This window comes from Gavia stellata, chromosome 4 (genome assembly GCF_030936135.1).
Source record: "Gavia stellata isolate bGavSte3 chromosome 4, bGavSte3.hap2, whole genome shotgun sequence".
NCBI classification, from domain to species: Eukaryota; Metazoa; Chordata; class Aves; order Gaviiformes; family Gaviidae; genus Gavia; species Gavia stellata.
In genome coordinates, this window is record NC_082597.1 from 67831380 (window position 1) to 67855377 (window position 23998).

The 23998-nt window shown below is 44.9% G+C and overlaps 1 protein-coding gene across 3 annotated transcripts in view; it reads right to left on the reverse strand.

The window, feature by feature from the left end:
- The window catches only part of WASHC1 (WASH complex subunit 1), a 44714-nt gene extending 23357 nt beyond the window's left edge, over nt 1-21357 (reverse strand). The window contains exons 1-2 of one of the 3 annotated variants that reach the window (XM_059816616.1): nt 21339-21357; nt 9254-9407 (exon numbers count right to left, since the gene is read on the reverse strand). In XM_059816616.1, coding sequence (XP_059672599.1) covers nt 9254-9402 — 149 coding nt within the window. In that variant the 5' untranslated portion in view covers nt 9403-9407; nt 21339-21357. Of the gene's footprint in view, nt 1-9253; nt 9433-16712; nt 16741-21338 lie in introns of those variants that run through there. The other 2 variants (XM_059816615.1, XM_009812659.2) reach the window with 2 other exon arrangements.
- Between the last annotated feature and the right edge of the window lie 2641 nt (nt 21358-23998).

Genomic DNA, 23998 nt, shown 5'->3' on the forward strand with positions numbered 1-23998 from the left:
CACTGGTATTTCCTCCCACAACTCTCCCCGCAGTGTGCACACTCCCACTTATATAGAGGGGAGCCTGTAATACACATTTCAAGCTACTCAGTGTTATTTTCCCGACAGTTTTCTCCACACTAGATCCCTGATGGAAGTCATGCCTGTAAAACAAAGTGACTTACTTGCAGCTCTTCCTCCAGGGCTGACTGAACAGACAAAATTCATCCATAGGAACAGAAAATTACTCCAACACATGTGTGAGAGTCCAGTGTCTGCAGCTGGTTGAGAAGGTAGAGCTATCACTTTATATAAGAAAAGAACGACGTGGTAATTGTGCCAAGAAGAGTGGGAGTGGGAGAATCTGACAATATTGCCAAACCTACAGGTTAAGAAACTAGAACAAAGGGAATGTTTCTTTCGCTGTGAGGCACACACTGTCTTGTTATGATCTGCTTCTCCTTGCGTATTTCCAGAGAGTAATAGCTACGGCCACCTGGGGTAAGGGGCTAGGGTGAAGGGAATGCCTCTCTTGATGGGGAAGTTTATAAGATCTTTTCCAAATCTCTGTTAATTAACAGCCACCTCCTGCCCTAGTATTTTATAGACATGACACTGCTGGACAAAATCTCAGCCACTGCTGGACAAAATCTCAGCCACTGCATCTCCCATCAAGTGGATCTGGATCCTTCCAACCCACAGCCATCCACAGTACTTCAAGGAAAGGAAGTTTACTCAGCTGCACAATGTCAGAGTTCTCCTGGAGATCTTTCTCAGGCCACCACAACTATGGGAAGACATTAGGGAAGCACACTTAACACTCCCATGCTAAAGTACTGCAGCCATGAGACCTCTTTGCTTTAGTCACTCACAGCTGTGGCTGGGAGGTCAGTCCCACCTCGGCTCTCCAGGCAGCCCCTCAAGGCCCAGGTCACTGCCTGGACCCTGAATCGATACTGACATCCCACTAACCTACTGAGGGATTGGCACCATGGCTGTTAGCAAAACACAGCCAGAGATGCACTGTAGCCCAACTCATCCACGCCCTACCCTCTAAAACATGCTTCCCTAACACACCTTCCCACCACACTCACGCTGAACTGCTGCATTCCTCCAACCCAATGCTACCTTTAAGGCTCCCACAAACATTTATAAACACCACATACAAGTGATTCACATGTTAGCGTCTGTCTGAACTGCGTAGAAACTCTGAAACAACATTCTAGAAATGAGCCTAGAAAAGGTGTCAACATGCCCATGCAGCTCTGGCTTCAGAATTAACTGAAAATAAACATGCAAAGGTGGATGCTTGGGCCCACTGTAAAGGCTTGCATTGCTCACTGGAACAAGTCTTTTTGGCATGTGGTAAGGAGGACAGATCACCCTTGCTTCCATCCCCTGCCGCATTTTTTTACTTCTTTCTCAAAGGGCTCTGAGTGTTCTTGCTATGCAGAAAAGCCTGTTTTAGGGTTCAGCATGGAATTATCTTCTCACATACCTTTAGACCATTATGGATACAACATCACCATTATTCTTTCTGGATATGTTATTCTCATGCTCTAGGATATTACAACTTTCAACCTCACTGCATTAATGAATCAGATAGTATTTCTGAAGTCCAGAAGCCTCCACAAGCATCAACTGATTCAGACCCTGCTGCACTCAGCTTTAAAGAAGATTATTTCACTGCAATTGCATAGTGCTTGGGCTCCAGGCTATTCACACACTACCTTTTCAATCCAGAAACGGTTCAGTAAGCAAAAAGTTACATCTTGTCAATAGCAGAGAGGTCCTCTTGGGCTTCGGCTTCTTAAAGCAGTAAAAGCAGGGGTAATTACACTGCAGTACTTTTTGTTACAAGATAGCTCATAAAAGTTTAAACCAATCTATAGCAGTTGGGGGTATACAAAGTGATCCATCCTTCAACTTAGTCACAGCTCTGTCCACAAATTAACTGTGCTTTAAAATAATTGTTGGTGAAAGAAGGCAATGTTTATCACGATAATTACTTCTTACCTCCACAAATGGGTCTAACATTTGTTTCTTTTGCCTATTCCTGCTACAGGCTTTATTTCCATAGACGATTTTGAAATTGGCTTTATCTATTTTGGAACATGGCCTTTGAATAATAAACAGTGGTAGCTACTACATGTGACATCTCTCATGTTAAAAACATAGCTCTTTAAACATTTTAGAAAAGTTTTGCTGAACCACAGGGAGTCTACAGAGAGTAGTAAATTGATTTTAGCCTACAGACACATAAAAATATGAACAAAAAGCAAACGAAATTAAGTCAGAAAGCCACTATGAACTGCATGTGATTGGACCGAATGTTTTTTTGATTAATGATTGTCTTCAGGATGCAAAGTTCTGCTGCATGAACAGAGTCTGCACAGCAAGAAGTTCCTATGCTATCAAGAACTTATTTTTATTGAGCATGTTAAGACTTATCACAGACTTTTCTGGGACACCTCTTTTCAGGAAATCCAACTCATACAGTTGTAGACAACAACATCCCCATCCCTGTTACAAATGATCAGCCTTGCCATTATCAATCCTCTAGAAGCTGAGGTGGGATTTCCCCTTGCTCATGACCAAACAAAGAAAATAAACCAAATGCCTTCAAAGCAAAGCCCTCCGTTACTGAAACACCAACCTTGCCTCCCTCTGTTCTCTTTCGGTATCACTCCTTCACCCTTAGAGGAGTAGTAAATCCTCCTTCTGAGAATGGATCTGATCTCCCCAGAGTTGCAAAAGCAGAAAGCAAGCTGTGCAGAGAGGAAGGAACAGATTCAGGCCTCAGGATGGTCAAGCCACAACGCATATTCTACCAGGTATTTTTCCAGCTACCGAGTTGCACTTATGTAGGTAGATGCATCTTACACTTCTTCCTACTTTCGAATCTCTTAAATGCTTTCTCAGGGAGTCTGTCTTGTCCTGTCTTTAAGGACCAGGGAGACAATTAGCTCAGCAGAACTTGAAAGCTGCTACTCAATACTGAGTTTTCTCCAACAAGGCACACAGTACAAACAAGAGACTACCCTGTCAGGGTCGAAAACTCCACAAACTAAAATAAAACAACAAACCATATGCACCAAAGTTACTTAAATTTGTCCCGACTGTTTGCCTTTCCTATTGCATAGGCCATCTACTTTGATAAAACTGTCTCACTTTTCCACTAGATATTCTACTACCATAAAAGGGCCTGTAAGAGTAGAGAGAATCCTCTCAAGAGCTCCATTAAGTCTGAAATTGTTGCCTGCCTCCTTTCGCTAAGCAGCTTTGAGACCAATTCCAGAAGTGGGAGAACACCTCTCCTGCAACTTTTGCATTTTTCTTCACTTTTTTTGCTACTTTCAGCAAATTGATATATCAGCAGTTTAGCATGATTGCATCTAAACAACTCTTATTTTTAGTGACTGAGGATATGGATAAGGCTGGTATTTCCTTTGTGCTCCTGGATGGCCATTTCAGCATCCTGGACACAATATTCCATCATTTTCTTTTCAGACATAGAATCAAGCATTAAGAGCCCTTCCTCCCCACAGAATGTTTTCTGTAGCTAACACAAACTCATCTCATGATTTGAGAAACATTTTGCATTAATGCTGGCACTCAGTCTTTTAGTTATTCATTAAAATGTATCACTATTTGCAGACCTGCTATTAGGTGCAAAAAGTTAAGTCTGCTTGGAGGAAGATATTGAAGGTGAAGCACTGGAATAATTTCTTTAAATTGCTCAGTTTAAACTATGCTGAAGGCCTTGTTAGTGTACAGAAGGCTACAGCTCTCTTATTAAGTTCAAGACTGCCTTTCAATCTCTTAAGGCAGAACAGATTGATCACCCTCCTTTTGGGGGAATGGGATTCAAAGATAAACGGACTGCTAGCGAAAGAAACTGATGTGGAAGAGCTGTTATTAGTAGACCTAGAGCAAGGGCTTAAGTAACCGTCACTACATTTCAATGACCATGACATAAAAAGCATCTTGCTTGCAGAATCAAATTTAGCATTCTGCTCCTCTCCTTCAAAAGACACATTTAATCTCTGTAATTCCAAAAGACACAGATTTTCAGCACCTTCTGAGATGAGCAAGAATCCTGTCTTGTTAATTCTCCACCATGTTTGTTTCACGTTGAAGGAATAATCTTTTAATGACTTAATACCATTCAGTCTCCTCTTTCCTACTACTCCCATTTCATTGCAAACTGTGATATCTCTACCTGCTCCCCTTCCCACCTGCTGCCCCACTCCATGGGCTGTCAAGGCATCTGAATTGAGCCTGGGCCTCAGATCCCACAAGATTTTAAGCTTAGGGATTTTAGCAGCATCCAGAAAGAGTTGAACCTGGACTCCTGCAGAACAGTCACTATCCCTTCGCCTCTTTTTGAAGGCATAGGATGCATGCTACTGCCAGATGCCACCAACCTTCCAGGCATGCTCATCTGACCCCCACGTGTTGCCTCCTAAAGTCTTCCCAATAGTTTGGGAACCTCTCTCAAGCTACATCTTCACAAGCTTTCAAATTTAACTTTCAGGGTACCATGAGAGCTAAATGGGTGGTTTCTTACGAAATGTGTGCTACACTTAAAAAATAGATAAATAAATAAGAAATCCACATTACTTGGACATGCCTCTGCAAGAATAACCAATACTTGCAGGTAAAATTCCTCCCTCTGTCTTCCCCATGCTCCATGTCCTCATGTCTGCAGAACCAGCCACACGCTCCTTTACCTCACTGTTTCTGCTTAATCTTCCTGGCAGCAAATGACTGCTCGTACAGTCCCTCAAGAGAGGTATCTGAAGCTAAACTAGACCTAGCATCCTCTCTCAGATGGTATCTGGGACAGCTTCAGAGTACCATGAGGTGCCTTGTTGCTTAACAAGAGCTGTTATCACTCTCAAATTAACTGGAGAAAAAAATGATTCCCTGTGCTACAGCCAGCCTCCTGGTGTAAACTCACCTGAATGGTGACCCATCACAATGGAGCCCTCTTGACAGCTCTCCTCCTAGTAAGAACAAACCCTTAGAGCCAGCACAGGAACAACTACAATGCAGCGTTCAAGCTCTAAGCTGCATCCCAGAGCCACAGTGCACAACAAACAACACAGTACAGCTTGCAGCAAGACCCTTCTTTGCAAGTTTCCACGAACATTTAATAATACGTCCCACAGACCTCCTAAATCAAGTACATTCTTATGGAGAAATTCAGTCACCTATTGCCATTGCTGATCATCGTGACTAATCACAGTAATAAGTTTAAAACCAGGGGAGGAACACTCAAAATTCACCTCATGATTAAGGTTTTGTCTGCATTTTCAATGTTAGGACTACTCTCATCTCACCCCTGCTCCTGTCCCAAACATCCCTTAAGGCTCTGCTGCCCATCCAGCCACTCCTTACCTTCCTTAATAACACACTTACCAGACCTTCTCCCCACGCTCGCTTAATAGCATTTCCGCAGTGCTTTTGTTTTCCAACTACCGCTTTCAGAAGTGTGGCTCTCAGTTAAACCTTTGTTTAATATTAAAGCCCTTTTCAAATATTTAATATGAAATTAATTTGAATCTAACTAGGGAGGAACAAGAAAGATATGCCTGTTCAGCAAAATACTATCCCAGACAAGCGAAAGACACTGAATAAAGACCTTTAAAAAGATCAACCCAGGAATTCTTCCTTAAACTGAATAAAAGCAGCACAAGGATGAGAAATGTTGTATAATGGACAACTTGTGGTTGGATCACAGGCAAAGGAGACCAGGACCTTGACAACAATATTCCAGCTCCAAGTATTTGTTTTCTTTCTACTCCATGAGATAACTTGCACAGGCAATTTTCCACAAATCTGTTATACGAAAGTGTACATTCTGAACAACAAACTGAAAAATTAGAGGTTATTAACATCTCCTGCCAACAAAAAGTCTCCTCAGAAATTGAAAAATTCCAAAGGGCAAGCCTAGCTAACCAAGGGGGCATCTCGGGAAAGCTAAGTCCACCACCTGTCTGAAGTACTTATCACAACAACATTCCTGTAAAAAATTCTACAGCACACAATTCCAACGCAAGCTGTCACCCAGAAAATGCTGGTAATAATGAAACAAATAGATGAAAGACTACTCGTTAATTGAGTGTTTAAATTGGTCACTCTGCCTCCTGTGACCTATATCAAAAGCCCTCCTTAAAAGTCCAGGAGCTAAACTCATATATTTATTATTAAGTCAGACTGGCTACATTAGAATATTTATGTTTTAAGCAGTAATGATATGTATTAAAATCTCAGTAGCTACAGGCGATGAATCTGATCTTTACTGCAGCTTCCACAGCAGATTAATTACATGAATTCAGTTAACATACACAAGGTTAAAACTTCCATTACTCCAAAACACAACCCTGGAAAGTATGTGCAGCCTCTTGATCTCCTGATAGTACTGATACCAGCACCAAGAGGACAGCACTTCCTAAGAGGACAGGGCTGTTGACAGTACTGACCTAAGCCATCAACCTGTACTGCCCAGCAGCCAAAAGCCTGCCCAGGTCAGTGCTCTCCCTCTGCAGGATGTGGTACTTTGCTGTTCTCCATGTGGAAGAGGCTGGAAGGGTCCCTGCTCCCAAGGGTTAGGAATACGACAGAGAGGGATGCTGAGCTACTCCCTGCTCTTTCTTAGTGATTCCAGATCACAGCCCAGGTGCACTGTTAGCAAGGTACAGAGGAGGTTTAGGTGCTATGGGTTGCTACTCTCCAAGGCTGTTCCCAGTGGGTCTGCTCTGGGTCTCAGCCATAGTTTACTTGGTTTTTTGCACCTGCACATCCCTTGATTCTCTACAAACTGATGAGCTCTGCAAAGTGCCTCATTCGCCATGTACCTTGCCACAGTTAAACTTAATAGCAAGTCAGCTTGTTTGAGAGCATTTGGAAAGAAAACAGCTTGGCAGAGATTCTCTCATGGGTTGTTTTCCAGATTTCCCAAACCAGGGGGAAGGCGAGGAAACCTGCTTATCTTCTTTCTCCCAATTCTCCAAATACAAAGGTGTCTTCCTTGAGAAGACTGAATCCACAGGCACTTTTCATGACTGCTGCTTCTGCACTGACACTAACTGGCCCAGGGAATATTTCTTCTACAACCACAACAGCACCACAGTTGCCTTCAGCCAGTTTCCAAATAAAGGGAGAAAAAGCTCACCTTCCTTGCACAATGGATGGGCATGTTCATTGTAAGAATTCATACTCAATTGTCATGTCAGCAACAACTCAAAGCAGAAGCTTTGATCAGCTAACATGGAAAAAAAGATTTGGTTGTAGAAAGATTCCTCTTTCCTTAGAGAGTAAGAGAGACTTTTTCACTCCACCTTCAACAAACTGCAAATTGGCTTGCCACTCTCCTAAGCACTCTACCAATCCAACTGTTCCCACAAAACAACCCCAGAACATCTGCATCTTTGTAGTACTGAAGTAATGAGTTTGACACACCCAGCTGAGTCTGCCATACTGAACAAGTTTCCCCTCCATCAACATTGCAAGCTGCTGTTTTGCAGATCAGAACAGTCAGCTTCCCCAGATAAGGCAGCTCCTTCCTGGAAATGGAAGATAGACCTGCCTTATCTCAGGGAAGGGAAGATAAAAGGTCACTCTTCACTAAGTGGCAAAGTTCTCACCTTGAAAGCTTTGCCCCTTGATTGGCATGGAACAACCAAGGTCACGGAACTTTTAATCAGATGCCTGCATAATTACTAAATCGTTATTAATTATATCAGAGAGCTGAGACCTCAGAGGAAAGGCAAAGCAAACAAAGAGCCCAATGAAGCCTCCTCTGTTGTTGGAAAAAATTGGTAATTAAAAGTCATGAGTACACCAAAGAGCGAGGGAACAGCATCACAGTCACTGTTCAGGACTCAGGAATGACTTGCATACAAAACAGCAGGCTTGTCTCCCCGGGGAAATTACAGGGTACTGCGTTACAAAGCAGCGAGTAGGAGAAAAAAAAAAAAAAATCAAAAAGAGAGAAAGAACCACTCCTGTTTTATCAATAGCTTTATTCGCCCCACAGAGAGGGACAGCACTGCCAACCAGTCCCAAGTTTGAGAGGTATCTTCCACATGTTTCTGGCAGCTCTAGAAAGCCTTCTCCCAGCCTTATATCATGAAGGGTTCCCCTACTGAGAAGCGCACAAAAGAATGAGACCTTATGTTCAACCTAATCCAGCCTACACACACTCCTGGCCCTTGCCCAGGAGTCCTTGCCCAGGAGCCCTTGCCCAAACAAAGACTATTCCAATGAAAAGCCTTTGTTTGCCTCAATGACTTGAGCTCAGCTTCAGTGACTGCCCTTTCCCCGGAGGCTGCCCTTGAAAGTATCACTATCAAAAATCAAAGAACTTCAATCCACCCTTAAAAAAATCCAAAAAACTCAAAATGAAGAAATAATGCCATGGTCCTGCTCACACCATAATAAATCAAACTAGGTAGTCGTGATCCCCGCTGAAACAAAAGCAAGTGCTTTTGCTAATCAGGCTATGAGAAGATAAATGTTGATCTGTTTTTATACCAATGACATGATACACCATCTCAGGGCACTGAGATATTAAAGATGGCATCGGATGAAAAAAGGCACCACACTATCTACCACATTTGCAGACGAACACAAGAATCTCTCTGATCTGCTATATAGGTGGTCTTATAGATCCAATCCTAAAGATGACCATATGCAAGAGGTGGCAAGTCTGGGCTGAATCACTGAAGAGATCAGTTTAGATGAATTATGAGACTGTGGTGAGAAGAACAGACGCTCTCATGCGCTCAGCCCTCCCAACATACAAAAAGAGAAGTGCAAAACACCAGAAGCCCAAAGAGAACAGTTTGTAAGTCCCAGAGATCAGAATAAAAAGACATTTTCTACTCCACTGCTCCAAGTACAATGACTCAAAAAGATGTATCTTCAAGATACTCTAAATAAGAAAGTCTCCCATTTAAAACATGAGCAAGAAGAAATAAAGGATAGCTGCAGCAGAAGCAGTAATGCAATTTGTGGGAGTCCACCACTGAATAAAAAATTAATAACAACCAACCTCTGGCTAACTGCAGCCATTTCATTATGCTTAACTTTGACAGACCCAAATCCAATAAACTTTCACTGAAGTGCATCTGGTCCTTCTTCATCCCTTTTCTGAACTTCCATTGCTTGTCAATGCAATGGCCTTTCACTGCTGCAGCCTTATCACAGCACTCCGTTTCCTATTGCTGAATGCTAAGCCCCCAACCCCCGTGTGACAGCACTGTACCTGTTGAAGATATCGCCTGACACCTTTTGCAGATACTGAAGTGCATCTGCCACCTGCTGAACAGCCTCCTCCCTGCGCAAGTCCGGTTGGATCAGGGGGACTGAGTACGTCTGCCCTTCCAAAAAGTGCTTCTGGGCTACTGTAGCCATTGTGCCTAAAGGAAAGAGCAAATAGGTCATTACAGTAAACACAGTTCCATTTTATCACAGCTTTTATTCAGGGACTTCCACTCTCTGCTCCCCTAATTATTTTAGGAAAGTGTTTGCAATGGAATTGGTGAGCTGAGGAGAAAGGCACAAGTAGTAAGGTTGACATACTGGATTTTTAATAAATCCAAGGCAGCTGGAGTGAGGTGGGAGTCTCTTGCTTATATGAATGCTTCTGGGAACCATAATTTTATTTTTAGCATGATACTTACCAAATGTCTGCTCAGTACTGTGCTGAAAACAAAGACCACACTTTGGAGCAAAGTCAGTTCAGGGTGGCGCTAAGACTCGTCAGAAATCACCCTCCCTTCCAAGAACAGCAGCTGTGAAATTACAGAGCATGCATGTGCACACACGCCTTTGCTCCAAGTAGGTTAATGAGAGTTCTTCCATTCTGAGACTCCCAGGAGCTGCTCATTGCTTCTGGTGACTGGATTTTTCCTTAGTAACTATGTTGAAAGAAGCTTCCTTGTTTTAGGATCCTTTCACAGTATAAACCCTAAACGGTCCTGAAATCTTTCGGTTGTGTTCAGCACATTCACCAGAGCAGTATCCATGCTCCTGGATGCAGCTGGGCCAATACTACTGCTCTATAGTTCAGCCAGGAGAAGGCTATTTATTCATCACCCATGTTTCCATCCTGCCAGCCTTGCTCACCTCTCCCTCAGCAATTCCCAAAGAGTCTACCTCCCATGTTTTTGCTCACAAAAATAACAAAAAGTTCCCGTGACACAGAGGAGAGTATAGAGAGGAAATCAATTTCTCTGAGCACATTAGAAATTGTAAACTCACTGATAGATTACTGTTAGGACAGCCTGATTAATGAACAGAGTAGAGTGTCCATACAGTATTCTAACCACTCTCTGCCACTAGGCCTACACAACTCCCTTCAAACTTGTTTTCTCTGCGTGTCTTGCTCATTCAGACTGTAAAAAAAACACAGTCTACAGCTGCTCATTACAGGGTTTCATCACGCAGAGTGCTACACATCTGTATAAGAAAATATTCATTGAGCTGAAGAGAAGCAAAACAAAGGAGGATCAAGAAGTAAGATATCAGAAACAGAGTATCTCAGGACACAACACATTCCCTCCGTGGTACTTGGAGGTCTGCAGGAGCTAGTCCAGGGAGCACTGCTGTGTGCAAACTGTATTCTAGCCTGTACAGCAGAGCAGACTGAGAATAGCATTGAAACACAGACTATACTGGAGAAATTCACAAAACAAGAGCCTGAAGAGATAGCTAAAGCATAAAAACTGTTTAATAGGTGAAAATTAGAGAGGTCTTCACACATTCTTTAAATTCCCTACCTTGCTTCACAAAATTAAAGATACCAGATTAGACTTGTCTGCAGCCATTCTTGTACGTTTAAGAAACACCATCCACCCTCTCCAAATTTGTCCTTTCTGATCCTACCACAGCAGACTAGGAAAGGCCTTCTCTAAAGGTGATGTGGCTGTTGTTCTGGGGGTTTTTTTGGGGGGTGGGTTGGTGGCTTTTTTTTGGGGGGGAAGGGTGCTTAATAATGAATCCTATGACAGGTAAAAGAAAAAGGAAACCTAGGAGCCTTTCCACAGACAACAGATTTGCAAAATCAAGCCCAGCCAACAAAAGACCTGGCTCTGCTGCAGGAAGCCTAGACCTATTCTGTGTCACTTCATGCATCACTGGCAGCCAGACTCTGTATCCACACTCTTCAGCGGCAATGTTTGCACACTGATTAGTCTTCTTGACTGGGCCTATTCAGCAGGCAGGAAATTATTATTTAGAGTTGTAAAGCATAAAAGTTAATCTGAGAGGAGTACAGCTAATTTTGAGATGGCATTTTTTGATCTGCTGACCACAACCAAGCTTAAAGACTTTTCCTTTCAAATCTACTATTTGACTGACACCGTGGAACAAAGCGACCAGATAACACAGCGAGTGCGCAGTCACAAGCTACTTTGGCTCCAGCAGCAAAACAAGTCTACGATCCTCCCAGACACTGGTCACAACTCTTCTGTGGCATCAACGCTGCTGATGTTTGGGATGCCTATTTTTAACTCAGGTCAGTTCAATGACCCAATTTACCACAGCCAGATAAACAGCTATAATTGCCCAGTCATGAAACAGAGAGGGAAGCAGGGGCAAGAAGGGGACTTCTTAAGTTTGCTTCACTATCAAAACCATTATCATGCAGTGGTTGTCATGCCCTGCAGGATGAGAAGGCCAAGCTTTTCACCTCTTGAGGCCAGATGAGATTATACAGTCCCAGTATGACTTCCCAGACTCTCACCAATCCTAATTCTCTTAGTGACCTTTCTAAAGCCAAGCTCTGTTCAGCTGCTGACTGACAGATGCTCACTCAGAAGCAGCACTCCCCTAGCTACTACCAAACTGTTTCTTTCCTCGCACTCAGAAGCTGCAGGCTGTTCTTCAGGACCCACTGCTCCCTCACAGAGGGAGGAGCACACAGTAATGGGGCAAAGTAGGAAAAGTCCTGGGTACTCCTGCTCACACTGTCCCAGTTTGGCTGTCAGTAAACTTCAGTTTCACAGGTTCTCAATGCAGCCTCTCACATGAGCTCCAGATTCTCACCTTTCCTAAAAAAACACATTAGAGAAATGTGGTAGACTCTGTGGGAACTGCTATTGGAGACAGATACAAGAGACAATTCTTTCTGTGCAAGGTAACAAATTAGAGATTTATAGCAAGAAAGAGAAAAACCAGCAACAGCCTTCTGAATGACTAGACTCGGGCAAAATCCCATGCTACAGCTGCTATTTATTACCTCTTGTGACCAAATTCACTGGAGAAACAAGCCAGTTTTACAAACCCTTTGAGTAAAGGCCTGACCATATGCTTAGAATAAAAGCAGAACTGCTCCCCATAACAGACAGGGACTGCAGGAACAAGGAAGATTTTAATAGGGAAAATTCAAAATATTCCCGATGAAAGTCAGGAAGGAAAGCAAAGACTGAATGTCACTCAGCAAGACTGACTCTTCCTTTTTCTCAACCCCCAGTGCACTGAGAAGGAAGCAGCACATTTCCTTGCCATGCTTCACTATCAGAATTAGGCATTACATAAAAACCAAGTGCTGCAGATTAGAAATATCTCAGCTCTCCCACCCTGACCAATGGATGCCAAGCTTTCACGTAACATACACAACAAAGGTACAAACATACTGTTCATATCTTACACATGGAAGTAACTTCCACAAAGCAACAAACTTGTTCCAGTATCACTATAGAACCTTAAAGAGGGAGCTGGAGTGTTTCAGCAGACAGCACAGCATCCTGGAATTATGACGGCTGACATGAAATACTCAGATGCTACAGTGAGAAATGGGCATATAAAACCCAAAGCAAGTATGATTCAGAAGAGCAGATGTCAGATTACCCAAGGGATTTCATCATTAGTGGTGTGATCACCTGTGGGTCACACAAGGCAAAAGAAACAGCAACACGGCTCTTTTTTTTGTGATGAAAGAGGCTCTGGAAAAGAGTTGCAGCATCTAGGGGCTCCAGCCGCTCTTTATTAAATTTTTTTTTCTATGTCAACATTCATGATCAAGACAAATGTGCTTTGGTGTTATATAGTAACCTCATTTGCCTTATTAAATTGAAAACAAAGAGAAAAAGGTTGTCTTCTCACTGCACCACCTGCTTATGAGTGCTATATACTGATTTGGAAGTTCTGACTAGAGCTAGCAACTACTCAGATTTGCACTTTTGCCTTAAGCTGTCTGCCTTTAACCTCAAGCAAGCTGGTACAAAGCTTGTCAGGGCTCATGGCTATCCCTCTGCACCCAAAGCTGCTCTCTCCCTCTCAGTTCTAACATTCACACTAGCAAAAGCTGAGTGAAACAACAGCAGTGGGAAATGGAACATCAGCCTCCACCAGACTGTCTCACCTTCCCGAAAGACTTACACCAGGATAGATACCTGAAAACCCTGGAGTGCTCAGCCTGTATCTGGAATCAGCAACTGGTCATACTGTTCAATCATCACAGGTTACTTCCCCCTGGACCCAAGAATAAAACTTCTTATGTCAAGGGTAAGCCCAAGAGAACTTGTTACAGGGCAAACAGAGTCTGTAAAAGAAGCAACACTCCTCTAAGTTCTTTAGAAAATATTGCTCTATGGAGGACCGATCACTGAGTTGATTATCTGCAAACAAAAAAACCCCACAACTTTAAAAATCTTAATTTTTCAAGGGAACATAAACAAAGGCAATATTAAGAAAATAATTCAGCTGTCCTCAACACATGCAGAGACTGTAAAGCTATATACAAGCACTTACCAGATGCATGCTTTGCTATGAAAATAAAGGGAGAATAAAGCAAGCCACCAACAATACTTGCTTCCTTAATATGCTTCAAGGGGTTAAAAAAAGGAGGTTCAGGTGAGAAGAGGGCTTAAATACTTTGAGAAAAATCAGTGTGTATTCTTCAAAGATTCAAGGGCTGCTTCAGCAATTACTGTGCTGCTGCTTCTATCACTGCACTGGAAAGGCAGCATGAACTAAAGGCCTTTAATTCCCACATGCAGTAAACATCTCCAAGAAGAAGTGACAAGCTATCTCTAGCCCTATGTCTCTCCTTTGTAGGACCCTAATAAAAGATCAATGCCTTGTAGCCACCAGCAAGGATGTAGAGACCAGCAATATGCAATAAGACACAAGTCTGCATATCCCTCACCACATACCCCTACACCACTACCACCAGGATGGTTCCACACTGGGAACAGACCAAGTCATAAATGAACTACAGGTTAAGATTAAACACACTCAAAAGATGGAGTAGAGACAGGCTTTGGGCATAGCTTGTCACGAGGTGCTGTCTCCTCTGATAGAGGAAAGTCACATGCATAACTTGGTTCACAGTGAGAAGTCATCCCAAATTCCTCACTGACAGTAATTTATTACGCATAATACTTTCTACAATGTTTACCTGGACAAATGTTGTCCCATCCTGGCTGACAATAACAGACCTCTGTTATTCTCACTTTCCTCTGCTCCAATCTAGCATACTACATCAGCACATCGCTCGCAATACCTAAAATGCAGCTTTTAGAGCTCACAAAGCTCCCAGCTGCTATAATATCTGTTGTGTGTCTCGTCACAAACTTCTACTACTGTACACTTAACTACAGTACTCTGTAGTACTGTACTTAATATATTATTACATCATCCTCATTCTCTACTTTCCGCACAGGCTTCCCACAGAATTTCAAATCATGATCAAATCTGCTGGCATATTCAAGTCATACCTTGGTTGTACCAGAAGCTTGCCTAGAGGCCATTCCAACAAAGTATCAGAATGAACTCCTCCAATGAAAAAATTAAAAAAAAAAGACAATTTTATCACCTTGCTCTCCACAGATAAAGCATACTCCTGAGAGTTTACCAGCTGCAGAGCCAGGGAACTGTATTAAAAAAAGAGACTTAAAATGCTAGAAAAGCAAAACACGTCATTGCGTATGGTCCTCCTGTTAAGGGACAAGATAAGGTAGTGTGTGTACATGCACTCACACATATGTAGACATGCAACTGAAACAGAAGCTAGAAGTTGCTTACACCCTGGTGGTAAATGCAGCACAAGAGCCTAGAAGTCAGTCCTATTTTTTGTGCAGCAAATGATCGTTCTGATCTGTGTTGACATTCACTGGAGGGGTTGAAATTTAGTCCTCCAGCAGCGCACACAATAGGTAACTATCCTGGGTAGGACAGCAAGATGTACTTCCAGCAGTGAGACAAGAGGTTCACCACAGTCCCTGTGCTAAGCCAACTTTACTTTTTTTGCAGGGAGGGGAAGGGAGGAGGAGAGAAGCACTTTGGTAAGTTAAGAGGATGAAAAGTCTATTTATATTTTTTTAATTAACCATGTTCTACAGTGTTATTAAGCAGCAATCAAAGATGCAGATGGTACTGATTTGATTGGCAAGAGGTGCACTGTACTGAATATTAAGGAACTCTGCCCCTATAAATAGGTCTAATCATCATCTGAAGGCTGGAAGGCAGTGATGAAAGAAAGCATTAATAAGACCATAATTAGGCCCCGTAGCAGGCTGTACTCCACCAGGGTGCTCATGTTACTAGATGTCTCTTATAGTAGCATCTGCAAGCTCTGTTGTAGACGTTACTGCTTTGGGTCTCAAGACCTTTAGTAGCTATTTTAGACAAAGCTATGAAGAGTGGGGTTTCTCCATCTTTGGAGGGCCTGGCATGGGTTATGATTTTATTTCCCAGTACCATTTCTGGAGCAAGAGAGTTCTCCATTCCAGCTGTCCCACCCTGCCCACTCTCCATGAGTGAATTAAACTGGGCAGCTGGAGCTTCCCAGGCACAGAGACTGGCAAGGGGTGCAGGAAAGTGAGAAGCTTTAGAAGCTATCGCTCTCCCTCCCCCTCAGAGCAGCAGGAGCACATCATGGCCACGTCTACATCACAAAGTTAACCTAGCGACAGCTGTAAAAGCCATTTCTGTTCCTCTGCTCCAGAAAGAGAGATACTTAATCTCATCAACCTCATACTTTCAGCCTGTCCTTACAGTATAGCATTACCTCAGAAGAACAATAACAAAAAAAGTCCATGTAGAAAATGAATCCTACAAGGCATCTCCTGCTACATGCTGATACTTCCAAAAGTTGCTTATTGACATGGGACTGCCTGAACAGCCAAAATCTTTTCAAAAGGAGTCAGCCTCCCACATCACACCACAGCCCTGCAGAAACAGCAGGGCACTGAGGAGCCTGACCTGATACTCAGCAGGACTCGGGGGCTCACGCTGCATTTCACACACTGTGCATCCTGGCCTTGTGGGCCAATATTCTGCTTGGAAATGGCAGAAGTGGATTTCATCACTGAAGCAGTCTCACCTCATTTGTCCCAGCAGCAGCTGCAGGAAAACGAAAAGCTTTTTCTGCGGCACTGGTAGGCAGCCACTAACTACCCAGTGATATAATGCCACTCAGTTCTCCAGATCCAAATGGTGTGGAAGTACTGGCAGTTACCACATATGTGGTATCTCGCACATCTGGGTACCACAAGAACATTGTGTTGCACCATGACATCAGCTACAGTGCTAGGTGCCTTTTTGTTAGCTCAATCTACGTACTACTGATAACCGTTTAATTCAATTCAGCATACCTTGGGATCTACATGAAAGGTACCCAAGATCCATTCAATCTGAAATATATGTTTTGCTCAACCTACTGACTACCAACATTGCACTAGCAAAAGGTATTAAGGTAATCCTATGAACATACTCACTTTTGGAAACAGCAAGAGAGACTCTGGTATGAAGCTTGCATCCAAAACCCCAAAACTGCTGCTCAGTCTTACTATCAGACAAGAGAGGGGAGGGAAAATAAGAGAGAAAAGGAGAGAGAGAGAGAAAAGGAGAGAGAGAGAGAAAAGGAGAGAGAGAGAGAAAAGGAGAGAGAGAGAGAAAAGGAGAGAGAGAGAGAAAAGGAGAGAGAGAGAGAAAAGGAGAGAGAGAGAGAAAAGGAGAGAGAGAGAGAAAAGGAGAGAGAGAGAGAAAAGGAGAGAGAGAGAGAAAAGGAGAGAGAGAGAGAAAAGGAGAGAGAGAGAGAAAAGGAGAGAGAGAGAGAAAAGGAGAGAGAGAGAGAAAAGGAGAGAGAGAGAAAAGGAGAGAGAGAGAAAAGGAGAGAAGAGAGAGAGAGAAAAGGAGAGAAGAGAGAGAGAGAAAAGGAGAGAAGAGAGAGAGAGAAAAGGAGAGAAGAGAGAGAGAGAAAAGGAGAGAAGAGAGAGAGAAAAGGAGAGAAGAGAGAGAGAAAAGGAGAGGAGAGAGAGAGAGAGAGAGAGAAAAGGAGAGGAGAGGAGAGAGAGAGAGAGAAAAGGAGAGGAGAGGAGAGAGAGAGAGAGAAAAGGAGAGGAGAGAGAGAGAGAAAAGGAGAGAAGAGAGAGAGAAAAGGAGAGAAGAGAGAGAGAAAAGGAGAGAAGAGAGAGAGAAAAGGAGAGAAGAGAGAGAGAAAAGGAGAGAAGAGAGAGAGAAAAGGAGAGGAGAGAGAGAGAAAAGGAGAGGAGAGAGAGAGAAAAGGAGAGGAGAGGAGAGAGAGAGAGAAAAGGAGAGGAGAGGAGAGAGAGAGAAAAGGAGAGGAGAGGAGAGAGAGAGAAAAGGAGAGGAGAGGAGAGAGAGAGAAAAGGAGAGGAGAGGAGAGAGAGAGAAAAGGAGAGGAGAGAGAGAGAGAGAAAAGGAGAGGAGAGAGAGAGAGAGAAAAGGAGAGGAGAGAGAGAGAGAGAAAAGGAGAGGAGAGAGAGAGAGAGAAAAGGAGAGGAGAGAGAGAGAGAGAAAAGGAGAGGAGAGAGAGAGAGAAAAGGAGAGGAGAGAGAGAGAGAAAAGGAGAGGAGAGAGAGAGAGAAAAGGAGAGGAGAGAGAGAGAGAAAAGGAGAGGAGAGAGAGAGAGAAAAGGAGAGGAGAGAGAGAAAAGGAGAGGAGAGAGAGAAAAGGAGAGAGAGAGAAAAGGAGAGAGAGAGAAAAGGAGAGAGAGAGAAAAGGAGAGAGAGAGAAAAGGAGAGAGAGAGAGAGAGAGAAAAGGAGAGGAGAGAGAGAGAAAAGGAGAGGAGAGAGAGAGAGAGAAAAGGAGAGGAGAGAGAGAGAGAAAAGGAGAGGAGAGAGAGAAAAGGAGAGGAGAGAGAGAAAAGGAGAGGAGAGAGAGAAAAGGAGAGAGAGAGAAAAGGAGAGAGAGAGAAAAGGAGAGAGAGAGAAAAGGAGAGAGAGAGAAAAGGAGAGAGAGAGAAAAGGAGAGAGAGAGAAAAGGAGAGAGAGAGAGAAAAGAAAAGGGGAGAGAGAGAGAGAAAAGAAAAGGAGAGAGAGAGAGAGAAAAGAAAAGGAGAGAGAGAGAAAGAAAAGAAAAGGAGAGAGAGAGAAAAGAAAAGGAGAGAGAGAGAGAGAAAAGATAAAAATTCCAGTTAATTTTTCCCTCTAATTTTCTGATGCAAAATCAGCTTCCGCCTTCTGCAGAGTGACCTTAGCTGCAGATCTAACCATTGCCACATCTCACTGCCACAAACCCTAACTAGCAATGTCCTATTTTTCACCTCCACATTCAGTACCCTCTGCTCCAAAGTTCTGGAGTTTTACAGCACCCATACCCCACATGCACTGTGTTACAACAAATCCTGACATATTTAATGAAGGCAACAATCAAATCAAACTGGCAACCAAACCAGTTCCTATCCATTTTATACATTCAAAAGCAAAGGGAATTCTTGCATTTCTGTAAGATGAACTCACTCACTATAAGGACATGTCTTCAAGCCTGTTCACGTTCGCCAGAAGCAAAATCTCTAACAGTGCGGCCTGGATGACAGGAACTGACAAAAAGCTGGGTCAAAAGAATGAAACCTGGGGAATCAATAACCCACTAAACAAACAGCTGGATGGAATACTTTCTGGCAAAGGTTATCTTGTGAAGGGGTCTAAGCAGAGCTGATCAGCTATAGAAATTGTTTTTTGAGTGATAAAAATGATTCCCTTCAAGCACAAACGCCACAGCCACGGGAAACATCACAATTTCAGACATACTCATCTTCTTCCTCCGCACATTACATTTAGTCTAAAAAAAATTGTAAAAAAAAAATCTGCCCTGCTCTGCTGAAGGCTCATCTCAGTACTATTTTTCCTCAGCCCTCAATTTCTACCCTTCTCTTTTACTGCTCAGGCTAAGCGTGCAGTGACTATAGTTACCTGGTATTACCAAAACCCAGACTGCTGAGTAGTTCCCAGGGATTATCTGCTTTCAGTTTTCTTGCCAATGAACTCCTGAGTTGAGAGATGAGAACTCTCTTTTTATCTGAAGGAATGGCAGATGCTAAGACTAGCAGCCTATGCTGCTCTGGGAGTGCCTCAGGCATTTTTCTGCCTGAGGGCTCTTTGGAGGTGTGGCTATTTCCCACCAGGCAAAGCATCCCAGGAATACAGAGGTATATTGGGCAGCCTTTACATCCCAGCTTTACTCCTCAGACAAGACAAACACAATTAAATATCAGGAGAACTTATCAGCCCTTAGCTAACCCTCCTAAAAGAAAGTCTAAGCAAGGGACAGTTGACTGGAGCACCTCCAATTCCCCAGAAAACCAAAACGCAGAAAGCCTCTACAAGGACATGCCAAAGTCACTTTGCTTCCACCCCTTGCCTCTGACAAGAGCAGCACTATCCGCTCCGCTTCCTTTCACTGCTCAAGGTAGGTTCTGTGTTTCAGAGAACTGTCAAGAAATAGGGGCAGTTTTACCTTCTACCTCATCTACTCCAGGATAGGTCAAACCGGTCTGCAAATCATTGCCAGCAACACCTGCTGCGCAACCTAAATGAAATAAATAGGTCATCTCAAGCCAACTCCTAGCTGACATTTGCTTGAATCACATGAAATGCCACAACCACAGCTGCCACTGTCCCACACTCCTTGCTGGAAGCTGCACTGTAGAAGTGAGCAGAGTTGAGAATTAGCCTGCTCTCCCCAGGGATGAAAAGCCTCCTCTTCTGAAAGAAGCCTCTGGGAGAATTCAGGTGCTGTCCAGCCACTCCACATTTGAACCACACCATTTAAAAAAAAAAAAAAATCCTCTCACCACAATAGGACTTCTGTTGATTACTAAAATAAATACTAACAATGATCACCGCTGATAGATGTGGATGCACAATGTTCACTATGTCCATTAGCAGCCTTTCTTCACGTGCACTAGGTCTAGTAGCCCTGTAGTCTTTTTACTGTTGGCTGACTCATTCTTTATTTCAAACACAGAAAAAAAATTAGTACAATAAATGCATTTATCACAACAGCACTTGGATTGACTTGCAAACACTGACAATGTGTGTTATTTCACAAATAGTCACATCACCACAGCTACCAGATCGGGAGTGAGGAACATGCCCTTGTGCAACTTAAAGGCAATCCATATTAAAACTGATTTGCCAGTACTCCAGGTAGCAAACTGTGTTGATGCACTGATGGACTAGAAGTTATGTTTTTTACAATCTGTAGTGTTCTTTGAATTAGCTGATAGTAAATAGTAACCAATCAGTACTTGGAATAGTACAAAACCCCCACAACTCTATTACAAGCCATTAGCTAACTTTCTGAGGAAAAATGACATAACCCATATCCCAGAGTCCTCTGACCCTCTACCTTGGATGCCTTTTTCTTTTTCGTGACTCCCTTCAGGCTGCAGCATCCAGCTGTCTATCCCTACAGGGCACCTAACCGACATGGAGAGAGAGGGCTATTTTGAGTCCAAGTATCCCATATGTCACCGCCAACTTGAGATTTCCACGCTCCACACCTGCCTGGTGGGTTTCCAGTCCATTTCATGGCTCAGCACTGAAGCACCGCATAAGAAGTGTGAGAAAAGATTTTCTAAACCTGTTATCCCACCCAGGCAGGTACCGTATGCCTCTCATCTCACATTACCAAGCTCTTCTTCCCAAAACCTGACGGGGTCACCGGTGGACACAGCCTGTGGCCACCAGAAGCGTTTCACCGGTGGGTGACGGGCCACAGACCCCGCGGCAGCCCCTCACAGGGCCCTGCCAGCGCCTACTGCCCCGCTCGGGCCCGGAGGGCGGGAACCTCTCCGAGCCCCGGCTCCTCGCCGCCGCGTCCAGCCCAAGCTGTTCCTCGCCACGCTGCGCCGCGGGGGCACGCCCCACACCAGCCCTCCTCGGCGCCCTCTGCCAGCACCGCCGACCCCGGTGTCCCCGCGGGCCCGGCCAGGCCGCACCGAGCCCGCCCCGGGCGCCGAGCACAAAACCCCAGGGGGGGAGGAGGGCCCGGCCCCGCCCCCCGCGGCCGGGCCGGGCCGGGCCGGGCCGGGCCGGGCCGAGCCGAGCCCAGCCCAGCCCAGCCCAGCGCGCGCTCCCTGCCGCGCGCCCCTCACCTGCCGCGAGCCAGCCACGCCCCAACGCCGAGCAGGAAGCGTCTCCCTGCACCGCTTCCGCCCCTAGTGGTCCGTCACTTCCGCCCGGTTAGGGGCCTCGGCGTCTCGCGGCAAGCCCCTGGGCCGAGCCGAGGGCGGGGGGCGGAGCTGGGCATGCGCGCGGTAGAGGGTGGGGCGCTGGGCGCGGCGGGTGGGGTGTGACGCGTGAGGCGCTCTCCGGCGGCGGGGAGCCTCGGCCATGCGGTGGGGATCCGGGCGCCTGCCGTCTCCCCTGCCCCCGGCGCTGCTGGGCCTGGCATCGCGTCGACTGCCCCGCCTGAACCGCTCCCCGGCACTGCCGCCCCGCCGTGTGCCCAGCCGCTGGGTGGCGGGGGCCGCGGCTGGCCTGCCGGCCCGAGGGGGGGCGCGGCAGGAGCTGGTGGTCTGCCAGCCCCCTGACAGGGCACAGGCGGCCCAGGGACCCCGCCGAGGCCCCTCGGAGCATTGCTGGGTGCCTCGCGAGGGAGGTGTTGGGCCTCCAGCACCCCTCCGCAGATGGCTGCCCCATCGGAGCACAGCGGTTCCGTGAGCTGTACCCCACCGCGAAGAGAAGAGGGTGTTGGCACAGCTCTCGGCCTGGGCCCTGCCCAGGTGTTGCAGAGCCACGGTTTGAGCGAAAATCCCCCAGATGTTGGGTTTTTGTTGTTGCGCTCAGCCCGGCTTCTGTGCCTGGCTGCTTTTCTGCTTCCACGTCTCTGGTATGGAGCACGGCAAAGCCGAATGGGGAATCTCTGACTCATACCCTTGCTTGTTTTCTCTCCAATGCTTATGTTTAGAGTTGGGCAATTTAAAAATTGACTTTATAAAATAGTGATTTTTTTTTTTAAGGTATGTTCTACTAGTTTGTTCTTGTGTCGCTGTTATACTCCCCTTTATGCACACATTCAAGCAACCAAGTTCTTCCAGCACCAGTACTCATGAAAAGTAAATTTCAAGAGTGCAACTAAATATTAGAATCACATTTTAAAGGGTGTGTGCTACAGATGACAGAGGTATTTGTATGCTCATCCACTTTAGGATCAGAAACAATTCCTCAATACTTACTTAAACAGTTACAACTTAACATTATTTGAATAGCAAATACCAGTTTTTGAATGCACGCAGGGAACATTTGTGATTGATACATAGCATTAAAAACAGTGCACAAGGAAAAAAATGAGGCAAGCCTCTTCAAGCAGTGAATGCACTTGAAGACATCAGGACCCGCTCATGCATATTCAACTCAGGGTGTGGGGGGGTGAAAGGATAAATCCATTACGTCCATTACCTGTTACAGATTCTTTGCTTGGTTCCACTCCTTTGCAGTGGGAAGTGCAGACTGAAGTGGGGGAGTGACGTTAGACCCAGGGAAGTCGCAAAGGAGATCAGGAGCCAGCAGCAGCGGCTTCCCTGTTTCAGAGCCTGCAGGAGGGTGCAGTGTTTGCCTCAGTCATGTTTTAATGATGGGCCTGGTAAGACGCATCAGTATGGCGAGCGTTAGGGCACAAGGCCTACGAGCTAAGAACCAGGGTAAGAGCTACTGAAACTCTATGTAAGGGAAGAAGGTTATGAGGAATGGAAAATCCTGCCAAAAACTCAAAGCAGACAAAAAAGCAGATCTAGCTGAGTCTGAGCAAGGAGTATGTGTGTGGGTGTCAGGACCTGTCAAAAACAAAATAGGGAAGCGGATGTAAGAAGCAACAATCCAATCTATTCTGATCCATTTTTATTTATATACTGCTGACGGAAAGCCCTCCAAATGCTTTTTGCTGCTCGGATAAAAATCTAATTCAATGCATTTATAAAATTCAAGAGAAAGCAAGAGGTGATGGCAGACTGACGCAGCCCCTTCCCATGTCCCCCTTCCAGCAACCCTGAGGAAGAAGATCCAGCAGGTTTGCATCATTAAAAGGCAAAAAGAGAGCTAACACAGAGAGAGAAAGGGAAGACAGTGAACCTTAGGCTGGGTAGGCAGACAGGTGATGGAGCAGCAGGGATAAAGTGAGCCCCATGTGAGAAGCCATAGCAGGGTAGCAGTGGACTGGACAAAGCACCTGGAAGAACGTGGTAGCGGGCAAGAGGCTGTAAATCATAGTGAGCTCCTGTGTAACTGTGTCATATATCAACCTGTGCAGACAAGACCTATCTAACCGGGCACAAGCAGGTGTTAAAAACAGCACAGAAAGAGTATGGATGCAAATCAGGAGAGCAGCTGCTTAACACAGTGTTTAGTTCAACCACAGAAGCACTAGTCTCCATCCGGCTGCACGTCTCAGCCCACGCAACTGGCTGGTGGAGACCAAGCGACACCATTCCCTGCCAGTGGAATAATGGACACAATTTCTTCTCTCTCCAGAACAATGTTTACTGGCTACATTTCGTAACCTTCCACTGGCTTATTTTCAGTGGTTATGAGGACAGGATCCTCTTACTTAAGCAAGGGCTGCTCTCGGGGAGCCGACCTGCACCTGTGGCCACCAAGCTCGCACTGCCACTGCTTTGCATTGGCAAGTTCCAGCCAACAAAAACAAAAGCATGCACAGTATTTTTCTCCCCTAACAAAAGGAGCACTACTATCCACTGTTGCTCAGTTACAGGAAGATTTAGACAGAGGTCCTTCTTCCCATGCAGTCAGTAAGACA